Source organism: Myotis davidii, unplaced genomic scaffold, assembly GCF_000327345.1.
Source record: "Myotis davidii unplaced genomic scaffold, ASM32734v1 scaffold107, whole genome shotgun sequence".
Classification (NCBI taxonomy): Eukaryota; Metazoa; Chordata; class Mammalia; order Chiroptera; family Vespertilionidae; genus Myotis; species Myotis davidii.
Window position 1 is genome coordinate 6,748,383 of NW_006383012.1, and position 25,078 is coordinate 6,773,460.

General features: G+C 46.1%; 2 protein-coding genes across 3 annotated transcripts in view; both read left to right on the forward strand.

The window, feature by feature from the left end:
- The window catches only part of PNLIP (pancreatic lipase), a 29,019-nt gene extending 24,965 nt beyond the window's left edge, over positions 1 to 4,054 (forward strand). For both annotated transcript variants that reach the window (XM_006778741.2, XM_015557999.1), the window contains 3 exons: positions 854 to 962; positions 1,524 to 1,688; positions 3,928 to 4,054. In XM_006778741.2, coding sequence (XP_006778804.1) covers positions 854 to 962; positions 1,524 to 1,688; positions 3,928 to 4,009 — 356 coding nt within the window. In that variant the 3' untranslated portion in view covers positions 4,010 to 4,054. The remainder of the gene's footprint in view (positions 1 to 853; positions 963 to 1,523; positions 1,689 to 3,927) is intronic.
- A 6,463-nt stretch (positions 4,055 to 10,517) lies between these two features.
- PNLIPRP1 (pancreatic lipase-related protein 1) lies at positions 10,518 to 23,816 on the forward strand. The gene is made up of 13 exons (XM_006778742.2): positions 10,518 to 10,574; positions 10,701 to 10,749; positions 11,259 to 11,413; positions 11,898 to 12,023; positions 13,780 to 13,914; positions 15,184 to 15,292; positions 16,719 to 16,838; positions 16,939 to 17,058; positions 18,471 to 18,589; positions 19,543 to 19,672; positions 22,221 to 22,329; positions 22,901 to 23,068; positions 23,698 to 23,816. Exons 2-13 carry the CDS (start codon positions 10,701 to 10,703, stop codon positions 23,759 to 23,761), a joined length of 1,404 nt encoding a protein of 467 aa, XP_006778805.1. The 5' UTR covers positions 10,518 to 10,574; the 3' UTR covers positions 23,762 to 23,816.
- Positions 23,817 to 25,078: the final 1,262 nt, after the last annotated feature.

A 25,078-nucleotide genomic window follows, 5' to 3' on the forward strand; every position in this document is an offset into this window, starting at 1 on the left:
TAGTTTACAATTGAATAGTACCATAAATTGGTTACCACAAATTAATACATTTTCAATGGCAATGGAAAGTTGAATTGTATAATTTTTAAAATAAATGTACTCTATTTAGACAAAAGAGATAATGCTACTATAAAAATGAAATAAACTGATGAAAATGTCATATTTTCTACTATGTTTTAACATAAAGTTCTTTTAACATTTAAGAATACATTGTCAGGTTAAAGAAATTGAAATCAAAAGATTTACCTTTTCCCTTGTCTTGAAATCTATTGACTTTGGAAAGAGGGCCTGCTCTTCCCCTCCCCCAGTGCCTGTCCCCTGAAAGGTTAGATAAAGGAATGTCTGTGGCTCTGAGAACTACCAACACATGTATAGGGTGTCCCAAAATTCACACAAGAAGTAATTTTGATAGAAAACACAGGTTTATATTTAAAAATTGTAAATTTTTTATTGATTCATAAAGTATACAGTATAGGGTTATGTATGGAATAGCACATCGGGTAAATGGCCTCCATGGCTTTGCTGGCACATATGCAAAGCCGTGGTCTTCATTGGTCTTCATTGTCCCTGCTCCTGGGCCATAATTGGTACTTGGTAATGCTTATCAAATTGAAGGGATTGAAATCAAAGGGCAACAGATATTAGAATCTGATTCAGTAATCCAAGTAAAATTAGGCTTTTATTTTTTTGTTGTTGTTAATGCTCACGCAAAATTCAAATCTTGCGTGAATTTTGGGACACCCTATATTAGTTACTCAGGGTGCAGCAGCAGTGAATTCAACTTAGCCTGTTTTCAGTGTCTTCTCTGCAAGCTGACCTTTTGCATTCCACCCCCTCCCCCCGCCCCATACAGGTTGGAGGTATAGGGTAACTGTTATTCTGTCTGGAAAGAAGGTCAGAGGACACGTGCTAGTTTCTTTGTTTGGCGACAGAGGAAATTCTAAGCAGTACGAAGTTTTCAAGTGAGTGAAATACAACTCTAAGCTTCCTAAGTGTTGGAATACCTCGCGCATTCAATATATGTTATGGACATAAGAGTTGATCTATTACTATATGAACATAAGCTACTGCCACCCATCATCAAAAGGAAGAGGTGATTTCACCCTTGCACCTTCACACATTTCAGAATTTTGTTTCTAATTTTTCTCTCTGCTATTTCCTGAGAAAACCCCTGATGTTTACTGGGATGAGTGGCATCTGATTTATAATCAGTAAAGAATAATTCTGTCCACAAAACAACTGGGGAAAGATGATATAATGATGCCATCATTTATTACGTTGTGAGAGGATTAGTGACTAAATCATGTTTGAAGTTTTATTAGTAGTAAGAATGACTTTAAGTAATATGAGTTATTGATGGCAGACAAGCTAACACTGAGCATACATGTCTGCACTTATTTAATACATTCAAATGACAAATGTACCATCAGTTATTGTACTAGAGATACGAACTGGTTTTAGAAATCTATTTCTGTATATGTATGTAAATTTATGTATGTTTTTACTACCTTTTAATTTCCAAGGGGCGTTCTCCGACCATCCAGTATTCATACCAATGAATTTGACTCAGATGTGGATGTTGGAGATTTGAAGAATGTTAAATTTATTTGGTATAACAATGTGATCAACCCGACTCTACCCAAAGTGGGAGCATCCCGGGTCATGGTGCAAAGAAATGATGGGAAACTGTAAGTAATAAAAATCCAAAGAGATTTGAAGTATTGAATCACATTTATAGTTCTATTCCCACTGGAAGTTGATTTTAAGTCAAATCTCTTGTGATGGTTCTCCTACATCCCACCCACACCTGCTTCCTCCTACCTCTTGTTTCTTTAGGATAAAGTGCAGAACTTTAGGGAAACAACTTTGATAAATTTGTAGATGAGTGTTGTGTTATCTCAACAGTGTTAGAATGAAATTCTGGTTTCATGATTTAAGGTGAGAAACTTGATGTTATTCAGCTACTATGCCTTGTGCTATGTGTGTGCTTAACATGTGTATCTTCCCCAAATGTTCTGGGTTCACCCAATTGCCACTTAAATGATCAGAAAAATATTTAACTTGTCAAGGAATACAGATAGGCTATTCTGGATCATTAGCCCTCTTACTGAAGACAAAGGTCAGCCTTTGGGTTCTCACCAAGACTAAAGTGTGTGTGAACCAAATGATATGTAGCAGAGTGAAACACCAGAAAAAGTGAGCTGAGGATGTTGGTGGTCAGCACCAAACCAATATTAATTAGCCCAGTGATTTGAATATAAAGCCAAATTCTGAGGCACAGTGTTATGCCTCTTTCGTCATCATGTTCCCCAGTCCTCATAAAAGCCCAATGAGAGGGCTTTTGCTTCTGGCAAAGGTGGAATAACAGCGACTGGATACACCTTCCCAACTGGAAAACAACCAAAAATTCAGATAAAAATATATAAAATAACAGTTTCTAGACATTGAACATTAAGCAACAAAGGAAAGTGACCCCCGAGAGATAAGAAACAAATAAGGTAGACCCTTACAATTGTTTCAGATAAAAATATATATTTGAATAAATTTTCAATCTTGGTGAAACTATAAACCATTAGGTCTCAGTGATATAACAAGAAACATGAAGGAAACTAACCAACACACATCAAGATTAAATTGCTCAAAACTAGTCATAAAGAGAAAAATCTTTAAGCAGCCAGAAGAAAAATATGCATTACACACAGAGAAATAAGGATAATAATTACAGCAAACTTATCATCGGAAATGCAAGTGAGAAGACAGTGAAACAACTGTCTTAAAGTACTGAAAGGAAAAAAACTGTTAACCTAGAATTCTATACCCACAAAAATATCTTTCAAAGATAAAGATGAAATAAAGACCTTTCAGATATACAAAAACTAAAAGAATTTATCACCAGCAGGTCAACATTAGAAATGTTAAAGGAAGGTCTTCAGGTTGAGGGAAATAAACCAGTTGGAAAAGACAAAAGAGTGCATACATCTTTAATTTCAACTCCTGGTAAAATTCTATACAATTCAAATGAGTCCATAGTGACAGCAGATCAGTGGTTGCCTGGGGATGAGGGAAGATGAAAAAGGATGGGAAAGAAAGATTATAAAGGAGCAGAAGAAAAATTGGGAGATGATAGATATGCTTATTCTCTTGATTGTGGAGATGGGAGGTAGTTACTATTATTATCCCCATTTTACAGATAATTAAATAAAGGCTTAGTGCCAGAATTCATATGCAGGAAATTTGACTCCAACATATTCTTAACTACTATAAAATAAATTCAGTTCACTTTTATTCATATATAGTTATTGTGTGCCCTTCATTCCCTTATCAATATTAGTTTTTAAGTTTTAATTTGCCATTTGTGAGTTGCCAGCCATTAGACCATAGGGGAAGAAATGAAGATGAAGAGAAAAGAGCATTTTCTGAGGACTTGTATGTACCAGGAAATTTATAATTATGCTTATATATTAAAGAAAATTAGCCTCAAAGCATCCCAAGTATTGTTCAGTCTTAATGAGAACAATTAGTCATTTCAGGTCAGTTACTGAGTTAAAGTAGGAAGGCCTCGCCAATGGAACACCAGAGCCTCAGAATTTTTTCTTTTGCTGATTTCTTGTCATGCTCTTGACCTTACACTTCCTCGGTTGTGTTGGTTGACAGTGTGCCAGGTGTTTAGTAGGTGTTTTAGAATGTAACAGGTGAGTCTTCCCTGTCCTTTGAGGTGTCCAGCACCTCCTCTCTACTGTTGCACAGCCCTGAAACAAAATTGGAAAGGAGAATCCAGTCCTTTATACAGAAGAAGAGGTCTTCCCTCTGCCAACGTCTGGTCTCGGGCACTGGGTGTGCTGGAGAGGAGAGCAAAGCGTGGCCTCCTGCGTAACACACCGACTGCGGGCCACAGGGAGTTGACTTACCATTGTTTTCTCTCCGCAGGTACACTTTCTGTAGCCTAGAAACTGTGAGGGAAGATGTTCTGCTCACTCTCACCCCATGTGGGGAGCCTGCTGACTTCTGACCACTAAATCTTATTGCTAATAAAATCTGTTGGTGAAGCAATACAGTCCTTTCTTTGTCATCATGAGTTCATTTTTCCAATGAAACTTTTGGATACGGCGATTAAAACCTAAAGTTTGGAGTTAATCTGAAGAAGCACAAGTGACAGTTGAACTTTGCTACATATGATGTGGCATTGAGCTGAGGAATATTGTTTACTTGATACTGGCACGTTGTCCATTCCCTACTATTACTGATGTCACTCTGATTACTTAAGGCAGATGTCCAGGTCTAAAATGGCCCCCTCTTGGTGGGTGCCCACCTTTGCTGCTTTATCCATCTGCTCCTACTCAGACATCTCAGGAGAGATGACACATAAGGAGGTGAGGACTGGGGATTTCCAATTCTCCTAACTGCTCCCAGTGGGGCTCCCTCAGACTCTCTCCTCTCTGCAGCCTCTTTGACTTTTCTAACATACAAATCAAAGATCCTCCCAATGGTCCCCAAGATAGAATCCACATTCCGTAGTGAGCCTTGCAAGGGCCCTCAAGGTCTGGTTTTCACCTAGGACTCCAGCATCATTTCTCACCACATTCTTTCTAGAACTCTACATACCCTAAAAGGGCCTTGATCTCAGATGCTGCTGGACCTTTGTGCAAACTCTTCCTCTCTCAGGATGCCCTTTCCCATGTCTTCCTGTCTATTTAACCCCTACTGACTAACTTCCTGTCTGTGTAGACATCCCTTCTTCCAAGAAGACCTTCCTCACCTTCGTTACCCACACCCTTGAAGACTGGATCATAGGCCACCCCACTACATTCCCACTGTACCTAGGACTTTCTCCATCTCAGCACTTACCTCTCCATATTAGTTGCTGGTTTACTTGCCTGTATATCCTATTTGTGAATTCCTTAAGGGGGTTGCATGTTGTATGTGCCTGGTTCAATGGAATACAGGTGAGTATCTAGGTTGTGAGAAAGATTTAGAAAACACCTTTCTCAGAACAAACGCTTCTTTGGAATTAAGGGGCTCTGAGAACCCAGCTTGAGCCAACCCTATTCTTCCCCCAGAATTCATAAGACGGTTCTCTATTGAAATGACAAGGTATCTGAACCTGCTGGACTTGAAATTAAAGTGTAAAACACGGAGCTGATCAGGTGTAGGAAAGCAGTGGTTTGGCTCCATCTGGATGTGTAGACAAACAGATGACAGCCGGAGACCTCACCTATATCTTTGTGACCTTCAACGAGCTATACAGCTCTCCAGTGGAAATGAAGTCATAGTTTCAAAAGAGAGCCATAGATCTGTGTGAATACAAATCCCGAATTCCTAAAGCTGAGAGGGATATAAGTTTATTCAACATATTTCAGTGTTTTGACATTGTTTGAAAGCCTCATCTAGAAATCTTTCCATCTGGTGTGGAATGAATTACTTGGTCTAGGAGGCTCTAAAGAAGATGCAGATTAGGCCCCAGTCTTGCTAGGGGCTTAGTCCAATTATATCCCCCAGGGCACTTAAACAGGAGCCAGTATATTAGAGTACAGTGCATATTAATGAAATGTGGGTGTTAGGAAAGAATACACCCTTACTGGTGAACTGGTGCTGGGTGCCCAAGAATGGTGACAGTGAGTTCAATGTCAGCTACTCTCTCTTAATCCTAGGCCTGGCTGAGCTGGGTTCCTGTATTGGTTAGCCACTGCTGCATAACAAACCACCACCAAACTCAGTAGCATTAAACAGTAAGCATATGTTAGTAATCTCTGGGTTAGTTGAGTGCTTCTTCTGGTCTTGGCACATGTGTCTGTGGTCACAGTGCGTTGAGTCAGCAGTGCTGTTAATCTTGGCTGGGTCTCTCACATACGTGGAGGTCAGCTGGCTTTGAGCTGGTCCAAGTGGTTACTGCAATCACATTTGATGACCAAATTAAGGCATTCATCTAGCCAAAGGCATAAGGAAATAAATGTCTGTTGTTGATGAAAGGAGCTGCAAGATCACATTGCAGAGGGTGTGGATATTTAGGGAGAGTGTGGAGAACTGTGACCATTTTCTCAGTCCACCTATCACCATCTCTAACCTGGTTCTCCATCCTGGGAAGCCTGGGAATGGGGAAGAGATAAGTCCGGTGTTGGAAGGGTTTTTACAGCGATGGGTCAGCCCAGGCCCCAGGCTCTGATGTTCTTACACTGCCTTTTCCTCACTGCTGTCATCAGAAGTGAGGGCACCTTTTTGATTCACTGACCTTGGACTTTATCCATGAAGACATGCTTCTTGTCAAACAACTAATGGCAATGAATGGAGAGTTGCTTCTTCTTATCTTAAAACAACACAATGGTCCTGATCAGATTTGCTGGTCAGGAAACCCAATCTCCAGTCATCATTCACTCTTTTATTTTTTTTAATTTTATTAAATTTATTGCGGTGACATTGGCTAATAAAATTATATAGGTTTCAAGTGTATAATCATCTGCATATTGCATTATGTGTTCACCACCCGAAGTCAAATTCCTCCTGTCACCATATATTTGACCCTTTGTAGCCTCTTCTACTTCCCCTCCACCACCCTTTCCCTCTGGTAACCACCATACCGTTGTCTGTGTCTATGAGTTTTTGTTCATTTATTGTTTGAAGTTTTATATCCCACATATAAGTGAAAACATACGGTTCTTGCTTTTTTTCCATCTAACTTACTTCAGTTAGCATGATATTCTCAATATCACTCACTTTTGCTAACTCATATGAATCACCTCTTTATTATTTCAAGGTGTAACAATCACAATACTTTTAAAGAATTCCCCTCCTCACCAGCACTGAGCCACCGACTGTGCACTTTTGTACAAATTTAGCGGAGTAAGCTGATTTAAAATTGTTATTTTCTTTCTGTGGAGCCACACACTTCTTGTAGTGGCTGCCCAGTTCACAAATTTAGCTCCATCTTTGGGTGCACAGGGGTGGGCTTCAGCCTGGCTTGCCCAATAAGAGTCATTCCCCATTGCTAACTAATTCAGGGACAGCTCCTGACCTGGCCAGGCCAATCACCTGGTAATTAAGAATTCTGAGCTGAGATGCACAAAGCCAGGGTCCCGGCAGCAGAATCAGGTCCAAGGCTGCGGGGATCTGAGGAGGACTGAGGCCTCTGGGATGGCCCCATTTCCTGGGCTTCCCTGGGTCTCACGGTTCAATAATTTCATGGATTCCATGAGATTCCCCAATATTCGTTCAATAAATCTCTCTGTTTTTAAATGTAGCTAACCAGAGTTGATTTCTGTTGCTTACAACCAATAGACCCCTAACATTCCTCTAAAAACTTACCTGTTTAAATAGCTCATGGTCTGTACTTCACTGTTGTTTCAGGGAGTGAGGGTGGGGAGAATAGCCAACATACATAGAAACATGTGAAATGAACAGATCTCTTGTCCCTGAAATTCAACTTCAGGAGTTTATCCCACAGATACACCATCCATGTGGAAAGTGACAGATGTATAAGAATATTCACCAAGGCATTGTTTTTAATAGTAAAATACTGGAAACAAACAAATGCTCACCAATAGAAAACACACCAGTTCTTATGGTGGTTTCAACCACTGAACCCCCACAGGTAGGGTCCTTCCCTTGGGTTGGGCATAGAGCCCACAGATGAACTTGGCAGTGAGGTGAGCTAAAGGGTAAAAAGGCGCAGGGGACAGATCACGTATAATTATTTCTCCTAAATCTAGTCAGATGTTCATATTCTTCCTGCTTCTCTGAAGAATAGCATCTCTTTTTTCCCTTCCTTCTTAAAACTGTGTCCTCTCATCTTTCTCTGCCCTGAAATTCACTGAGAAGAAGGAGAAAATGCCCATGAACTCCATTCATGGCACATTCATTCTTGCATTAACTCCTGACCATGTCAGTGCCAGGCACAGTGCCAGCAGCTGGGGGTCCAACTGTGGCCAAAACAGATGAGGTCTCTGTCCTCAGGGAATTGCATTCTAGGTGGGAAAAGCATGACTGCAAATACATAAGCAGGTAAATAGGATAGGTAATTATACTTTGTCATGAGAAATCTAAAAAACGCAAACAAGTTGCTGGGGTCACATGGGGAGGCTGACAGTGGAGAAACTTCAGGGGTGGTCAGAGATGGCCTCACCGAAAAGGTGACATTAAAGCCAGTTGTTGAACGACCAGAAGGAGCCAGCCCAATGGAGGTCTAGGGAAGAGAGTTTCAGGCCATAGAAACAGCACAAAGGCCCTGAGGTGGGAAAGGACCAGGCATGTTGGATGGAAGCCAATGTTGCCATGTGTAGAGGGCAAAGTGGAAGCAGGAAGAAAAGGGGTGTGAGAGGCATCAGGGCCATGTGACAACTCCTACAGACTCATTTCCTATTTACTCACTAGGCCCGAATCTCCTCCAGGGCCAGCACTGCCTGTCCAAGGAAAGCATTAAGGCCTCTGATGTCCCCAGTCTGTGTAAAGCGCGCCAGCCCCTCCTAGACCACCTGCACAGACTGCCAAAGCTTAAATACGTCATCACTTAGGTCAACCAGATGGCCCGAGTCTGGCAGTTCGGCAGGACATTTACTTCCTATTTCAGCTTATTCTATATAACTAATTTTCCTATTCTACGTGGTTGACACTCAACAGATCTTGTTGATAACTTGCTCTGAATAACTGAATATTCAGCAGTTCCTTACTTCGCTCTGTACAGACTGGACTCAAACCCCATCTCATCACTCATGATCTATGTGACTTTGGAGACAGTTTAATCTTTCTGTGCCTCAATTTCCACATATGCAAAGGGAGACAAATCATGGTACCTACAAATCATGGGGTTGCTGTAAGACTCAAATTCGGAAACATGTGTGAAATGCTTGACTGCACGCTCTAAGCCTTAGTAGCTGTTGTTGACTATTCTTTGTTATTCAGGGAGAAGTCCTTTCTGTTTTCTTAGCAGGAGAGCCTCTCTAACTGCCCTCCCCTCCTCTCCCCCAGTGTTCTGGTTACTCTGGAGAAGTGTGAACTTTGACACTGAGGCATATTTAACTTGGGGAGGTAGAGGGCACCAATGGTGTTTGCCACAAGAAGGCTTATCTGCCTGCTGTGTGAACTGGCCAGGCTGCTCGCAGATGCATGTCTGGGGGTAATTCATGACGGCCTCACAGAGGCTGGATCTTACAAGATGGGGTGTGTAACCTTCAGAGGACCTGGGGAAACCCAGCAGATGTGACCGTGTCTGGTGACATGGGCTTTAGAGGCCCCTGAACCCAAAATTACAGTGGACCTGGCTGGTGTGGCTCAATTGGTTGAGCATTGCCCTATGTACCCAAGGTTGCAGGTTCAATTCCTGGTGGGGGCACATGCCTGGGTTGCAGGCTCAATCCCCAGTGGGGAGCATGCAGGAGGCAGGAAATCAATGTTCAGATCTCACATCCATGTTTTTCTCTCCTCCTTTTTCTCTCTCTAAAAATCAATAAAAATATATTTTTTAAAAATTACAGTGAGATAATAGAATAATTGCTATTGTTTTTTTAAAAATATATTTTTATTGATTTCAGAGAGGAAGGGAGAGGGAGAGAGAGAGAGAGAGAGAGAGAATTCAGTGATGAGAGAGAATCATTGATCAGCTGTCTCCTGCATGTCCTACACTGGGGATCAAGCCTGCAACCCAGACACGTGCCCGGACCAAGAATCGAATGGTGACTTCCTGACTTATAGGTTGATGCTCACCCATTGAGCCATGCCGACCAGGCTGCCGTTGTTTTAAACCACTGTGTTTTGAGTTGGTTCATTACAACGCAGTAGATAACTAGGATAGGTAGTTAATGGGGAATTGTGGTCAGAGGCTATTGTGGGGCTATTGAATGTATCTCCAAAGCTCATGTCCTTGGGTATTTCTTACTGCCAGAGACAGAGACAAGGCAGAGACAGAGACAGAGAGACAGAGAGAGGAGGTGTTTCTTAATCAGACACTCCCCTTTACATTCACCAATGTGGGGGCGCATCCATCTCTTCTCAGCGGGAAATGCTGCCCTCCAGTTTGCTGCTGTGGCCTCACTGGAACTTGCATACCACTGAGTGATGCAATAGAAAATCAGATCTCACAAGTACACGCACAGGTACATAGGTACAAAGCTGGGGACTTTGGACCCCCCCCCTTTTTAAAAAAAATATATTTTATTGATTTTTTACAGAGAGGAAGGGAGAGAGATAGAGAGTTAGAAACATTGACGAGAGAGAAACATCGATCAGCTGCCTGCTGCACATCTCCTACTGGGGATATGCCCACAACCCAGGTACATGCCCTTGACCGGAATCGAACCTGGGACCTCTCAGTCCGCAGGCCGACGCTCTATCCACTGAGCCAAACCGGTTTTGGCTGGACCCCCTTTTAATCAAGCATTCTTTCCTCTTCCCAGGCTTGTGGAAAGATCGTACCATGATGATTAACCTCGTTCGGTGTGTTTGTGCAGATTAAACTATGAAGTGCACACAGCACCTTTCATCATCACCTGCTGTTTCCTTGAGGCAGCGTCCAGACGATAAAGCTGGGGTATAAAAGCCGGCCCGGGCACTGGCTCCCGAGGGAAAGGAAGCCTGGACCGTCTGACAGGGTAAGTCCCCTTTGCCATTCTCCCACAATCTGTGAGGAGAGGCTGGGCAAATAGCCTGGCATCCCCGAGTCTGCTCGTTGCCCTGGCACCACTTGATGAGGCTGATAACATCTGAATGTATTGCAGATGGTGAGCATCTGGGCCATCGCGCTCTTCCTGCTGGGAGCAGCCCAAGGTGAGAAACAGCACACCTGCCCCCTGGGGAGAACTGGAGCCCCATGTCTCAGCTCCGGCCAGAGACACTGAGACCTGACAGGGCTTCCAGCAGCTGGGGGCAACTTCAGATCCAGACAGAGGTGGGTGGGGCTGGCACTGCCTGGGAGCGAGGCCAGTATGAGGGGGACCCACCCGCTTTGCAGCATCTCCCCAGCATCCTGCCTTCATGCCCGGGGTGCGTAGGCCAGACCTTTCTAGGGAAAGCATTAAACACCTGCCTGAATTAACAAATAGACTTACCAGTGCCCATTCCCATGATAGTTAAATAAATGCATTTGAAGAGCTGAGCTGGGACACAGGCCTTTGACTCGATGGGACGGGTCCCAGACCAGAAGGTGGCACTGGGGGCAAGAAAAGACGGGTGGGGCAGAGGCAGGCACCTGCAGGGGAGTGACCAGGTGGAGCAGCAGTGACGTCCCAGCTCCCAGCTCCAGAGTTAACCCTGAGCAAGCCACCCTTTGTCCACAGGAAAAGAAATCTGCTATGGTCGGCTCGGCTGCTTTTCCGACTCTGAGCCCTGGGGTGGGACTGTCATCAGGCCCCTGAAAGTCCTTCCCTGGAGCCCCGAGAAGATCGGCACCCGCTTCCTGCTCTACACCAACGAGAACCCAGACACCTTCCAGGTGAGGCCGCTGTCTTTTCAACATCCTTGTAACTGGGCAGGGGCTGTGCCACCCCGCACACCAGGAGTCTCTTTCCTCTGTACCCACCTCCTCCATAACACCCTGCCCCACCCCATCCCTCCAGCTGCACCCTCAGGCCTGGGCAGAGTAGGTCTTCAGTAAAAAGGTGGCTTGAATGAATGAATGGCTCACATTTCCCTGAACCTCCAGCTGGTTATGGGACTCAGTTTTGGGCAGTGAGCTTACCAGAGAACGCTATGAAAGGTAAGACCTTGAGCCATGATCCAGACCCAGTGGAGGCAGTGAGTCCTGACATGGGAAGGTGGGGCAGGAAAAGGGAGGTCAGGGGGTGCTTCATGGAAGAGGTGGCCTTTGTGCTACATTTTGGAAGGCTATAGCATTGGGACAAGTAGAAAATGGAAGAGAGAGGCAGTCCTGAGTGGTTGGGCTGCAAAAACATGCAATCCCTCTGCGTTTGTCACAGAATCTCCTCCTCTCTGATCCATCAACGATTGAGGCATCGAATTTTCAAACAGACAGGAAGACCCGCTTCATCATCCACGGCTTCATAGACAAGGGCGATGAGAGCTGGGTGCTGAAGATGTGCAAGGTAGGGGCCGGCTCCCGTCCCCGTGGCCCGCTCTGCCAGCCGCTGCCACTGCGTCCCGCCTACGTCCCTGCATCCCTTTAAGCAGTTGCAGTAAATGAGCTCGAAATGCAATTCAGCTCCTCTTTACGAAAGTAAAATTTCCTTCCCACTGGACTGCATCTGGAGCCCGAAATGATGCCACCTGCTATGTAGACAGATGCTTCCTCGCTTCTGGCTACATCAAGGTTAAGTGTTGTCTGTGCCCTGTTGTCCAGTGAGGGTGCTTGGAATTCCTGTCTAGGAGGAATTCTGTTCTTTTCGTTCATATCTTTGCCCCACCCCTGAGAGTCAGGCGCGTGTTGCTAGGGCCATTTCTGTGAGAACGAAAAACTGAGATTGGCCGGTGACTAAAAGGGCAGCATAGAAACTGCCCAAATTGTATGTAACATAGCACCTGTTGATCAGAAAAACAAGCAGCAGGCAAACACACTCATGTGCACATACATACATATGCAAACACACAGACACGTGGACACGTGTGCACAGGCACACACACAGAACATACTATTCTCCTTTCTTTTTGTGTACACACTGGTTCAGTCTACTTCTCTGGCACCGGAGCATTTACCCAGCACACCATTAGTAACTCTGATCTATAACGCCACCAGGAAAGGTTACAAACCAGAAAATTGAAGGCATTCTGTGTTTGCCCTTGGTTTTCCAGGCCTTTAATTCTCTGCCTCACCATGAATAAGCACATTAGTGTATAAACTGTAAGATATAGCGGATGCCCCAGTTCTCCAGAGGTTCCCAGGGTTGCTTTAAAAATAAAAGTCCTGCGGAATAACCTCCTTTATTTCTGTGTGTGTGAGCACACATATTCGTATCATAGATGTGAAAAGATTCAGAGTGGTTTTACATTTGTAGGGCTGTTTCTTTTTTCTTTTTAAAAAATTTTTTTTATTGATTTCAGAAAGGAAGGGAGAGGGAGAGAGAGATAGAAATATCAATGATGCGAGAAACTCATTGATCAGCTGCCCCACACTGGGGATCGAGCCCGCAACTCAGGCATGTGCCCTTGACCGGAATCAAACCTGGGACCCTTCAGTCCGCAGGCTGATGCTCTATCCACTGAGCCCTACTGGCTAGGGCTCTTTTCTTTTTTTAATCTTTATTGTTGAAAGTATGACATCTGCTCCCTTTTCCCCCCTATTGACCTATTCTAACCCATCCCTGCCCTCTGCCCCAGGCCTTCACCGGCTCATTGTCTGTGTCCGTGGGCTATGCATGCAAGTTCTTTGATTGATCTCTTCCCACCCATCACCCTCCCCCACCTTCCCTTTGAGCAACCCCCTTCCTCCCGCCCCCCGCAGTCTGTTTCATGCTTCCTGTCTCTATAGAACTGTTTCAAATTCCAGCTGGCCATGTGCACCGCCTGGCGGGACACTGACCCCCAGAGGTTGCAAGTGAGGCCTTCCCTTTTCCAAATGGGGTTCCGTGAGGGATGGAATTGTTCTCCCCACCGAAGCAGCCTTGTTGAATTTGGGGGGAGAAAACTGGAGCAGCCAGCTTTCCTAGCAGCTGGAGAGAGAATCTGTGTGCATTTACCCGGGGGTGACTCCTAACTGACAACAGGCTTCCCTATGTCTAGCTGATCTCAGTGCCCACCCAGGCCAGGACAGGGCACGGCCAGTCGCAGCTGCTAGCATCGGTCCCTGAGCCATGGCTGGATGTGGCTTTAAGGGCCCGCGCAATAACGCCTGCTGTCTCCCACCAGAACATGTTCGAGGTGGAGGAGGTGAACTGCATCTGCGTGGACTGGAAGAAGGGCTCACAGACCACCTACTCACAGGCCGTCAACAACGTGCGCGTAGTGGGCGCCCAGGTGGCCCAGATGCTGGACGTGCTCAAGGTGAGTGGAGGGGCCGCGGGGCTGCCCAGGAGGTAGGCGGGGCCCTGGTCTCACTTGGGTCAAGATGCCACTGGCATTATAGATTTAAAGAAGAGTGAGAAAGAATTGATATTTCTCCTTGTGTCTTACTTCGAAAACTCTGAAATTTGCCTGAGTGGATTTTTCTGGGAGGAAGGGTAAGCGCTAAGAGCACACACTGGGGGCTTTTGTATTGCCTTTGATGAACAAACAAGAAAGCTGAGGCCCAGAAAGCTTAACTGGTTTGCCTCCTCATAGAGCAGATGAATATGAGTTATCTTTGGGCCCCAAACATCTAGCTCCAGGGGTCCCACTATACCAAGTGGGCTCTGTTTGGGGGAAACAGCTTGTCCGGGGAGAGCCAGTGGAGCCGAAGGACTGTGTACAGTTAGCATGTACCACTCCACTGGCCCGTTGTTGGGGGTCCTGTTGATGCTGGGGAACCCCTTCTGTACAATCCATTCAGCTGTGTCTTCCTGCCCTGGTCTTCCTTTTCCCTAATTCTTTGTCTAAGTCCCTAATTTTCAGTGACTCTTTTGTCTACCAGATAAAGGTCCCAGCCACTTCTGTCTTATATTTCAAGAGTCTATGAAAGAACCAATTGGTTCTAACTATCCCCACAGCAATCAAAAGCTGGGGTATTTGTACTAGAGGCACTGGAGACCAATAAGCGAGTATATTTGTGCCAAGAAATATACATGTGCCAACACCTCGTACCTCTATGTTATGTTTGTTCATCCACTACTTTGGGGGTACAGGGTCAGGAGCTATGCAAGGAGGTGAAGAGGATGGATGAGGTCCCAGGCCCTGGAGGAGCTTATAGTGGAGACTTTGACAATAGAGTGTGGTCAGGATCTGGTAGGGAGGGTCCCGGGCTATACGGAAACAGGTGGGTGGGTCGAGCTGATCTGTTTGGGGCGGGGATGGGGCTGATGTGAGCTGTGTGGACGAGAGCTGGGCAAGTAGTTGGGAGATGGACAACCACAGGAAGAGAATTCCGAACCAGGCCCAGAGGTCAGAGACTGACATATTTGAGGTCCTGAAAGTTCCCCAAAGGGTTCGCTAGAGAAGAGTTTAGAAGGACACGTGTTGAGTCAGGAAAGCTCTGAGGCCCTGGTAATGAGCTTGGACTTGATGCTAAGGGGAGGGGGAGCCACAGAAGGCCTCAGCAGAGGAGTCACAGTATCAGGTTTGCACATCCCAAAAACCAACACACAGAAATGTCCTCAAAATGCCATCTTCCCTCTCCAGACAAACTACAGCTACTCACCCTCCCAAGTTCACCTCATCGGCCACAGCCTGGGAGCCCACGTGGCCGGAGAGGCAGGGAGCAGGACCCCAGGCCTGGGCAGGATCACCGGTAAGGCCCAAGGGGCGGGGCCCTGGGTTTTGTCCCCAGTAACCCCACGACATGGTACAAGACTGCAGCCCAGCTCAGAACTGGCGCGAAGGAGACTGTCCTCCTTGGCCGCCGCAGGGAGCTTGCACCAAGCATTTCAGGAGGCCCCGGGAAACGGGGGGTGGTGGCTTCATTCCTCTCTGTTTCTCTCTGCTATTTCCGCCTCTGCCCCTGTCCCTTCTCTCTAAAACCAAGTTTCCTGGTGATGTGGGCTGCTCAGCAGGACTGGGCACCTGGGAAAAGTCAGAGTTAGGCTGGTATGAACGTGGGCTGGTATAATTCAGAAGGGTCCATATTGTCATTCCTCTCTCCCCTGCTCTTTGGAATCAAGGGCAGAATAGAACATGGAAAGTATGCTTCCCTGGTCTCTGCTGGGACAAGAAACCCAGCCACCAACAGGCCAAAAGCATCCTTTTAGCCCAAGCAAAGCCTTCACATTGTAACAATAGCAACAAAAGATATCTAAATAATAATAATAACATAATGGTTATAGTTAGCATAGTCTAAGTGTCTACTTTTCCCCAAACACTACACACAGTGCTTTACACCTTCTCATTGAATCCTCAGAACCAAAGAAACAGGCTCAAGAAAGGGAGTGGCTTGCCCAAGGCTACGTCACTAGAGGTAGAACTGAGATTCAGACTCCGTTTTGCTGTCATTCAGCTCAAACAAGTCTCTACCTTTGTAAGGACTTTCCATTTTCTATTCAGCAGACAGCCATGTTCATGCCTTTTTGGCTGCTCTGACCAAACCTTCAAAAAAAACTGTTGACAAATCCAAGAGCCCTTCCAAGAAGGAACTATAGTCAAGACAAAATAATAATAATTAACATTTTCCTTATACAGCCATGATGGTGTGCCAGGCACTTAATGCTACAAATATTAACTTATTTAATCTTACAACAGCATTACCCCCATTTTGTAAGTGGGGAAACAGAGGCACAATAAAGGTCAAGTGATTCACCCAAGGTCATGCAGCTTGCCCAAGAAGTAGCCGAGTAGGGCTTGGAGCCCAGTCCCAGAATCTTGTTCTTATCTACAGTACCACATGGCTTTGCCCCCCTTTTGCTTCAAATTTGGGAAGTGAAAGATACTGTTGAAGAAGAAAGATATATAAATAAAGGAGAGCATCTGATGTAGAAAAAAAAAATCCCCGCTCCAAAGAAAAAATCTAAATGTCTCTGTTCATCTGCCCTTCCCTCCCATGCCCCTGGAGCCCTCTTGCGATGAGCAATTGAGACTCTGTGTCCAGGTGGCCATGGCACTGGACACCTCCCGGTTGTGGCACCCCTTTGGTTAGACGGTGCATGGCCTGAGCAGCTGTACATCTCGGTCCCGTGGCCACCACAGTGAGGCCTGTGGTCTGCAGCACTGACCATCTCTCTTAGGGTTGGATCCGGTAGAAGCAAGTTTCCAGGGTACTTCTGAAGAGGTCCGACTTGATCCCTCCGATGCTGCCTTTGTGGATGTGATTCACACGGATGCAGCTCCCCTGATCCCCTCCTTGGGTGAGGCCAATGATGCTCCAGCCGTGCGCATGGGCAGGTGGGTTTTACCCAGAAGAGCTGCGCACTGGAAGAAAGCTCATTGTTATTCCACACGTTTCAGGTTTTGGAACCAGTCAACTGATAGGTCACCTTGACTTCTTCCCCAATGGAGGAGAGGAGATGCCGGGGTGCAAGAAGAACGCCTTGTCACAGATTGTGGACCTGGACGGCATCTGGTCAGGTAAAGCCAGACTGGCACACTGCCTTCCTGGGGTGAGCAGCGCCTTTCCCACAGCAGATCTTAACAAATAAAACACTCTGCTCTTTAAATATACAACCCCCCTTCTAGACCTTAATTCTGAAAACTATAGCTACATATCATTTGTTGTATCTAAGCTCTGCTGATTTTGTACTTCCATAAAACATTGTTGTGGATGTCCTGGAGTGTGCAAGCAACAAAGAATTACCAAACCGTTGCTTGAAGCTCTAACTCCAACAATAAATTGGTAGATACACATAACAAAGTAAGGGAAAACGATAAAAGTAAACATCCTGACGCCAAGAGAATTTGCCTGCCAGTTTCTCCCTTGGGAGTCAGTGGTATGCTTCAAGCTTAAGCAGCTGGTGCGAGTCACCATTCCCAGTATTGAGTCAAGAATGAGAAGCAATCGCACCTCAGGAAGGTTAGCGCGGAGACTGGGCTATTCGAGGTGGTTAGTCTTTGTCATTGATCAAGAGCCCTGGGACAAAGGGCATTCTTCAGGTGCAGCTCTGACTCTGTACTTAATAATGTTACAACTACAGTGGAGAGGCAAGTTTTTCAGCCAGAGGCATCATTTGGCATCATAGAGGTCAAAACTCTTGGTGATCTGACCAGATCTAATGAGTAAAGATTTTTATTGAATTCAATCAAAATGGCTTGGCAAGTACGGGCACTATCAAAGCAAATATTGAGGATAAGACTTGTAGGTTTGTCTTTTATAGCTTTATGAGGGTTTGTGTGGTTAGGGAAGCCTGAACTCTCCATCAGTGATGGCCAAGCAAGGTCACCCCAGGCCTGGAAAGGAGGAATCTGTCCCTTGGCAGGAGTTATGGAAGCCAAGGAGGGTTGTAAGGAGTGAGATGCTTGAGAGTGGGAGGGATGCTCATATACAGCCACCTAAAGCTACTCAGCCCACCTCTTCATTTGCATGAAAGTGTTGTCACCCTGGTTTTAGCATGTCTAGGAGGTCAATGTCACATCTGGTTGTGTCTTCAAGGACCTCCAGCTCGGTGCCTGGGACACAGGATGGCAGAGGGTAGGGGCGTGGACTCACATGGGCTTGGGTTTACTTCCCAGCTCAGCCATTTGCAAGCTGTAAACTGAAATCTGAGTGTGTCGTTTATAGCTCTTCCTGCAGTTAGGGATGGGACGGTATCCACCTCCTAGGAAGGGTGAGGAGGACATGGACGATTCATGCGACGTTCTCAGTACCACTGCCCAGCACACAGAAAGCACCCTCTATGTGCTAACTGCATTAATGTGGCTGGACTTGGGACTGACCTGACATTTCTGAAAATACAGTCCCACCCTGGAACCATCCCACCTGGAGAGGCAGAGACACTGTCACAGCTCCCTGACCCCTGTGTGGACTTCTTCATTTGTTTCCCCAGGAACCAAGGACTTTGTGGCTTGCAATCACCTAAGAAGCTACAAGTATTACGCGGACAGCATCCTCAATCCTGATGGGTTCACTGCGTACCCCTGCGCTTCCTACAGGGCCTTTAAGTCGGTGAGTTACTGCCCCACGCCGGGTCCCATTGTGGGACTGTGGTCCAGATGTGTTTGCAATCTGCAGTACTGCTCTCCTGATCCTGACCCTCCTCTCCTTGTTTGGACTGGCCCATCAGAGTTCCTGGTCCTGTGGGGCAGAGGGAAGCAAAGCTGTAGGCAGGCGGTGGCCAGCACTCTAGATGAGTCACGTGGGTGAGGAAGACTCTGGAAAATCAGAGAAAAGAGCAGTCCATTCGAAGATCTAGAAAGGCTTCCTGCAGGAGGCAATGTTTGACTCCGAAAAATTATGTTTCGAAGGCAGAGAAGGAGTGTCCGTGTCTGGCCAGGGCAGAGCAAGTGTAGAAGAATGCACGAGAGGTGAATTCACATGAGGTGAAAAGTGGTGGTGGGAGGAAAGACGGATGCTGGGGTTCAATGCCAGGCCGGGACTTTGTGCTCATGCAGCCAGCAGCGAAGGGAGAGATGGAGGGAATGGCATTCTGGAGCCTGCCTGTTCTGGCTCATGGGAGCCGGTGGGAGCAGTCTCTTCCCACTGCCACATTCAGCGACATAATGTTGGTAGCCTGAAAACGGCCACCGGCAGAGTATTTACACCATGGAAATTGGCAAACACTGCAATCAGGATTGGTTGTTTTTTTTTTTGTTTGTTTGTTTGTTTGTCCCGCAGTTGTCTGTTAACCATTCACCAGCACATCACTCCCTGGAGGTGTAATTGATCTAACACGGGGCCCAGTGTTTTCTAAATATGGGCATCCTTACTTTCTAAAGCTCCCCAAGCAGTTCTAATGTATGTGTCCCGGGCTTGCAAAGGTAATTTCCAGATCATCTCTTCCAGTCCCCTTGTGCTTACAAATGAAGAAGCTCAGACTGTAGGACAATTGCTCCCCTGGACATATGGATCTTAAAAGAACAAATTCACCCCTTACAGCCTGATGTGTCTCTTCTCATTAGAACAAGTGCTTCCCCTGCCCAGACGAAGGGTGCCCGCAGATGGGCCACTACGCCGATAGGTTTGCTGGCAAGGCAAGCCCGGAGGAGCAGAAATACTTCCTGAACACAGGCGATTCCAGCAGTTTTGCCCGTAAGTTGCACCTAGACTTTCCCTCCCGGCTAAAGGAAGCTTAGTTTCTGTTATAAGCAAAGGGCTTGTCTCTGACCTGAAACATTTATGGACACATTTTTATGATCTTAGAAAAAGGACACATCCACCCAAACCATTCCATTTAAGACTCGCCTGGGGATTTAGAAAGAGCCTGCATTTCTCCCATTTTATTTCCGTGGCATGAAATGAGTGGAAGCAAACAGTATAATTAATGCGATAGCAGCAATTTGTATGTCTCTATGGCATCTACCCTGAATTTTTACTGCTCCACAGTTCATGGTCCCTTTTATCCATTTTTTAAAATTAAATTTATTGGGGTGACATTGGGTAATAAAATTAAATAGGTTTCAAGTGTACAATTGTACAATTTTATGATACATTACCTGTATATTGCATTGTGTGCCTACCACCCAAAGTCAAGTCTCCTTCCATCACCATATAGTTGACCCCCTTTACTCTTAAGATTATGTCACATACATACACCTGCTCTTCTATTAATTCAACAAATATTTACTTGTTACCAGCTCTTTGCTGGGCTGAGCCCCTTAAGAAGCCCAACTCCAGTCTCTCCATTCCCCTCCCACCCCCCATCCACCAGTACCTGGTACCCAGGGGCTGCCCCTCTGGTGGAGAGTGGATAGGAATCAGAAATGGGTGATTTCTCTCAAAAACCTGCTGGATGGACTAGGTCATGGGGTACAAACCGGGCATGTTTGGGTCACTTTGCATGGACCCTGCCCATGATGGGTCCCTAAGATGTTTCACTGTAAAAACGAGGCTGTATTATATAAATACATGAATATAAAACCTGCTTTATATAGTCGTCAGGTTTACTGAGACATATTTTTTTTACAGCAAAATTCACCCTTTTTAGTGGATAGTTCTATGAGTTTTGACAAATGACTAATCATGTAACTACCTCCACAATCAACACATAGGACATTTCCATCACCAGGTACATTTTTAAAAAGACACTGGTTAATCAGTCCTTTCCCTGATTTAGTGATGCATAAAATACTTGCCCATAGTTAACAACAAATTAAGCATTCACACACCGTGTATTAATTCCTCAACCATTAATTGATGGAAATCAGACTATGCTAGACCCTGGGGGTACAGGGAACAAGACATGCTGCACATGAAATTTATAGCCCAACAGCGAAGACAGAACCGGAGCCAGCAGCTATAAGGGTGTTGTGCCTGGCGGGCCCTGACCAGAGGGACAGGGACAACATCTCTGAGGATGTGAAGGACAAATCGGAATTAAGCAAACGATGTGTGTATGTGTATGTGTGTGTGTGTTTTTTTAAAATATATTTTTATTGATTTCAGAGAGGAAGGTAGAGGGAGAGAGAGGTAGAAACATCAATGATGAGAGAGAATCATTGATCGATCTCCTGCCTGCTGCACACCTCCTACTGGGAATGGAGTCCACAACCTGGGCATATGCCCTTGACCAGAATCCAACCCAGGACCCTTCAGTCCGCAGGCCGACACTCTATCCACTGATCCAAACCAGTTAGGGCTGTATGTGTGTTTATACAAAGGATGTGTGATATGAGTGTACATGTGTGTGAGTGTGTGTTTGTATATGTGAGTGTGTGGTTATATGTATATAATGTTAGTGTGTGGTTATCCTATATAATAAAAGCCTAATATGCTAAGAGTCCAACTGTTCATTTGAACAGTCGCTATGATGCGCACTGACCACCAGGGGGTAGATGCTCCGACTGCAGCAGGTTAGCGTGGTGCTGCCAATCAGGACTGGGTGAGTCGGGCTGGACATGCCCTGGAGCCCACCTGCCGTCCCTCCCCAGCCCCAATCGTGCACTGGTGAGGTCCCTCGGAGCCAGTTTTGGCCCAATCCCTTCAGGCCAAGCCAAAGGACCCCACCGTTGAACGAATCTGTGCATCAGGCCTCTAGTATGTATATAGATTCGTGTGTATGTATGTGTGCTCGTGGGCAGAGGCAGCACTCCAGGTATAAATCTGGGTGACAACTGAGCCCCACTCGGTACTGGACACTATCAGGTCCTGGGGAGACAGAGATAAGACACAGACGCTGCCCATTCCAGGCTCCCAGGACGACACTGCTGAGCTAGAGTTCCAGGTGAGGGCACAAGCCATCCTTTCTCTTTTCACCTTAACTCGTGGGACTGTCACTCAGAGCAGAACTATCCCAAAGGACTTTCTGCAGTGACAGAAGTGGCATTAGCCCCAGGCAGCAATGTAGCTCTCAGCATGTGGCTAGTGAAACTGCAGAACTGAACTTGTAATTTGATTTAATTTGGATTTCGATTTCAGTAGCCATGTCTGGCTAGTGGCCCCTTGACTGGGCCCTGCACATCTGAAGGGAGACACTGCTAAATACTTATTTCCCCTCCGGGCCTACTTTGAGTTGTAGATTAATATATAGGATCTCTTACACTTTGATGCCTCAATCAATGTAAGGGTCAGAGACAGGCATCTGAGATGTGGGTCAAGTATTTTGTGCATGAATAACCCGAACTCTTCCATCCCTGTGCAGGCTGGAGATACGGGGTTTCCGTCACAATGTCTGGGAGAATGGTCACTGGTCAGATCAAAGTTGCTCTGTTTGGAAATAAGGGTAACACTCACCAATATGACATCTTCAGGTAAATTTCCTGTCTTAGCGCCCCATCTCATCTGATGACGTACAGGGCCTTCAGATCCATCACTTAAATGCTCATCATCTCTTTATCTGTCAATGGATTTTAAATTCTTTCCTTTGTGAACTGAAGTTCATTTCAGACTTCCACTAACAACTTTTCCACCTCTATTATAAATCCAGGCATTTCATTCTTTCTCGCTCAATAGGTCATATTTCTAAAAACAAATCTAATTATTACTCCAGATATCATGCCTTCTAATTTGTTTAGTAGCATGTCCTTATGTTAAACCAAGTGGCTAACATGTAACTATATAAGTAATTCTTCCAGAAAAAAGTAATGTGAAGGAATTATATCATTTTTTATAAGAAAGTTTTGAAGAGAAATTGACCTGAGTTTGAGTAACCAACACTTAAATAATGGTTTGATTTCTGGCTTTTCCATTTCTCCATCCTTTATTTGGGCATCAATTTGGAAAAATACTCTCATTAATTCAGAGTAGAAAAGAGCGGTGTGGCCTTATTTGGTCACTGGAAGTTGTTTCTATGAAGGAAAATGCTCCTATTTCTCTTTCAAGGGGGGTCCTCAAACCAGGCTCCACCCATTCCAATGAGTTTGACGCAGACCTGGACGTGGGAACAATTCAGAAAGTCAAGTTCCTTTGGAATAACCACGTGGTAAACCCCACCCTCCCCAAAGTGGGTGCATCCAAGATCACCGTGCAAAAGGGAGAAGAGAAGACTGTGTATGTATCTTTGCTGGCTTGTGCCTTAGGGTGTTTGCAGAGATTCCTGTTTGTAGGAACAACTCACCCCAGAAAGTCAAGTTATGGAAGGCAAGGTCAAGAGAGGTCTGAAGTGGGACTCTACCACAGAAATGAGGCCGATGTCATCAGATATTTGCTTCTTGGTTCTTCCATTTGTTAACTGAGAGTCTTCTGTGCCTCAGTTTCCTCCCCTGTAATATAAGACTCATGATAATCCCACTGAGTGTCATTGTCTGCAGCCAGTAAGAGCTCAATGTATTGTAGTTACTGTACTGTTCAGCCAGGTCCCCAGAGTGGCTGAGCCGAGGGTGAGGCCAGCTGTAAACCAGTGTTTGTGGAGGGCCTACGTGTGCTTGTGGAGAAGAAGAGGGGACAGAGGACCCAGAGACCAGGGCCACTTCTGAGTAACAGCTGGCCTGTCTTAGAGCCCAGCTGCCTGTCACTGGCAGCCCAGAAGGCAATCACTTCTCCAGTAATTGGCTGAGGCTATAACCCTAATGCTTCCCTCCTTGCTTTGGAATTGTCAATCAGCAAATCCCTTTGCTGAACAAGTGTAATCACTAAGTAAGCAAGCCCAGCACTTAAAGAGGGTTCCTTTTTCTCCACAGGTACAACTTCTGTAGCACAGACACTGTGAGAGAAGACGTCCTGCTCACTCTCACGCCCTGTTAAACGCCAGGCACAATTTGGTCGCTGTGTTAACATCAATAAAATCCAATGATGCATCCATCTCCGCAGTCTGTCTCCATGTCAGCTGCCCCCTGCAGGGACATTTGGGAACTGAACATCTTAAAATTCCCCAATGTCCCGAGCATTTCCATATATTTGGGTTTCTTGCCATTGACTTCTGATCACACACCCTTTCCCCCGAACTTCCTTGGTCCTCATGGCCACTGTTCCCTCCTCACCTGAGAGAGTGGGTGCTTGTGCCTCAGCAAAGCCTTTCATCAGATAGGTGAGGAAGCTTAGGCTCAGGTTGGGGGTCTTGCTGTTCAAGCACACAGGTGAATCAGAGTCCCCTCAGGACTGAGGGCCGGGCCCCTAACTCCAACTCCTCATCTCCTCCCTGACTCTGCCATCACCTTGAGGGATCATGGAAGGACCATACTGTGGCATAGGAAGGACCCATGCTGTGGCATGGGAAGGACCATGCTATGGTATGGGAAGGACCCATGCTGCGGCATGGGAAGGACCATGCTATGACATGGGAAGGACCCATGCTGTGGCGTGTCCTTTGTGGTGATAAATTCTGTGGTGATGGGACCACTTGGTGGCCCGGCTCTTGGTGAGGTATAGGGCTCCAGTATCCAGAGACTGTGATGGGCACATTTGCAGAGCACGGATAGGCTCCCAGGCCCCTCTTCGCCTGCCTGGCAAGCGCCACCCCGGACAGGCTCAGCACTGAGGATGAAAAGCTTCTACGAGGAGGGAGACTTCCTATCACTCTATGGTCTGAAACCACCAAGGAGCCCTCAGCTGCTCAGTCCTCCCTGTGGGCCCCACCCACACAAGTGTTCTTCACCTGGGAGGGGAGTATTCTTTAAGGTGGCCCGGCCTGTCCTGTGATCATCCCCAGGGGGCTGTGCAGGTCTGGGCAAGTCACCTCTCCCCGAGTGTCTCCCCTCTTGGCCACCAGGCCTCGCATCCCACAGGGCAGTTCCAATAGATGTTGTGGGGGATAAAGGAGCGACGGTAGTGAGGGCCTCCCAGTGAAGGGCACTAGGCGAGTGCTCAGTGAACAACGATAATGATGAGTGTCGGCGTGGGGGGCACCACGCAGGGGCCTCTTGGTCACAGTTCTGCCATGAAGCATAGGCACTCCATCTTGTTCCCATAACCTCTATATTGTAAAAACTGCTGTTTGAAATCTTCCACTAAGCATAGATGGTCCTTTGTTCTGTGAATTAACTCTGCTATTCTTGGCTTCTGTAAACACACTTGCTCAAATAACAGGAAAAATAAGCTCAATTATCTGGCCTTGTGGGCCAC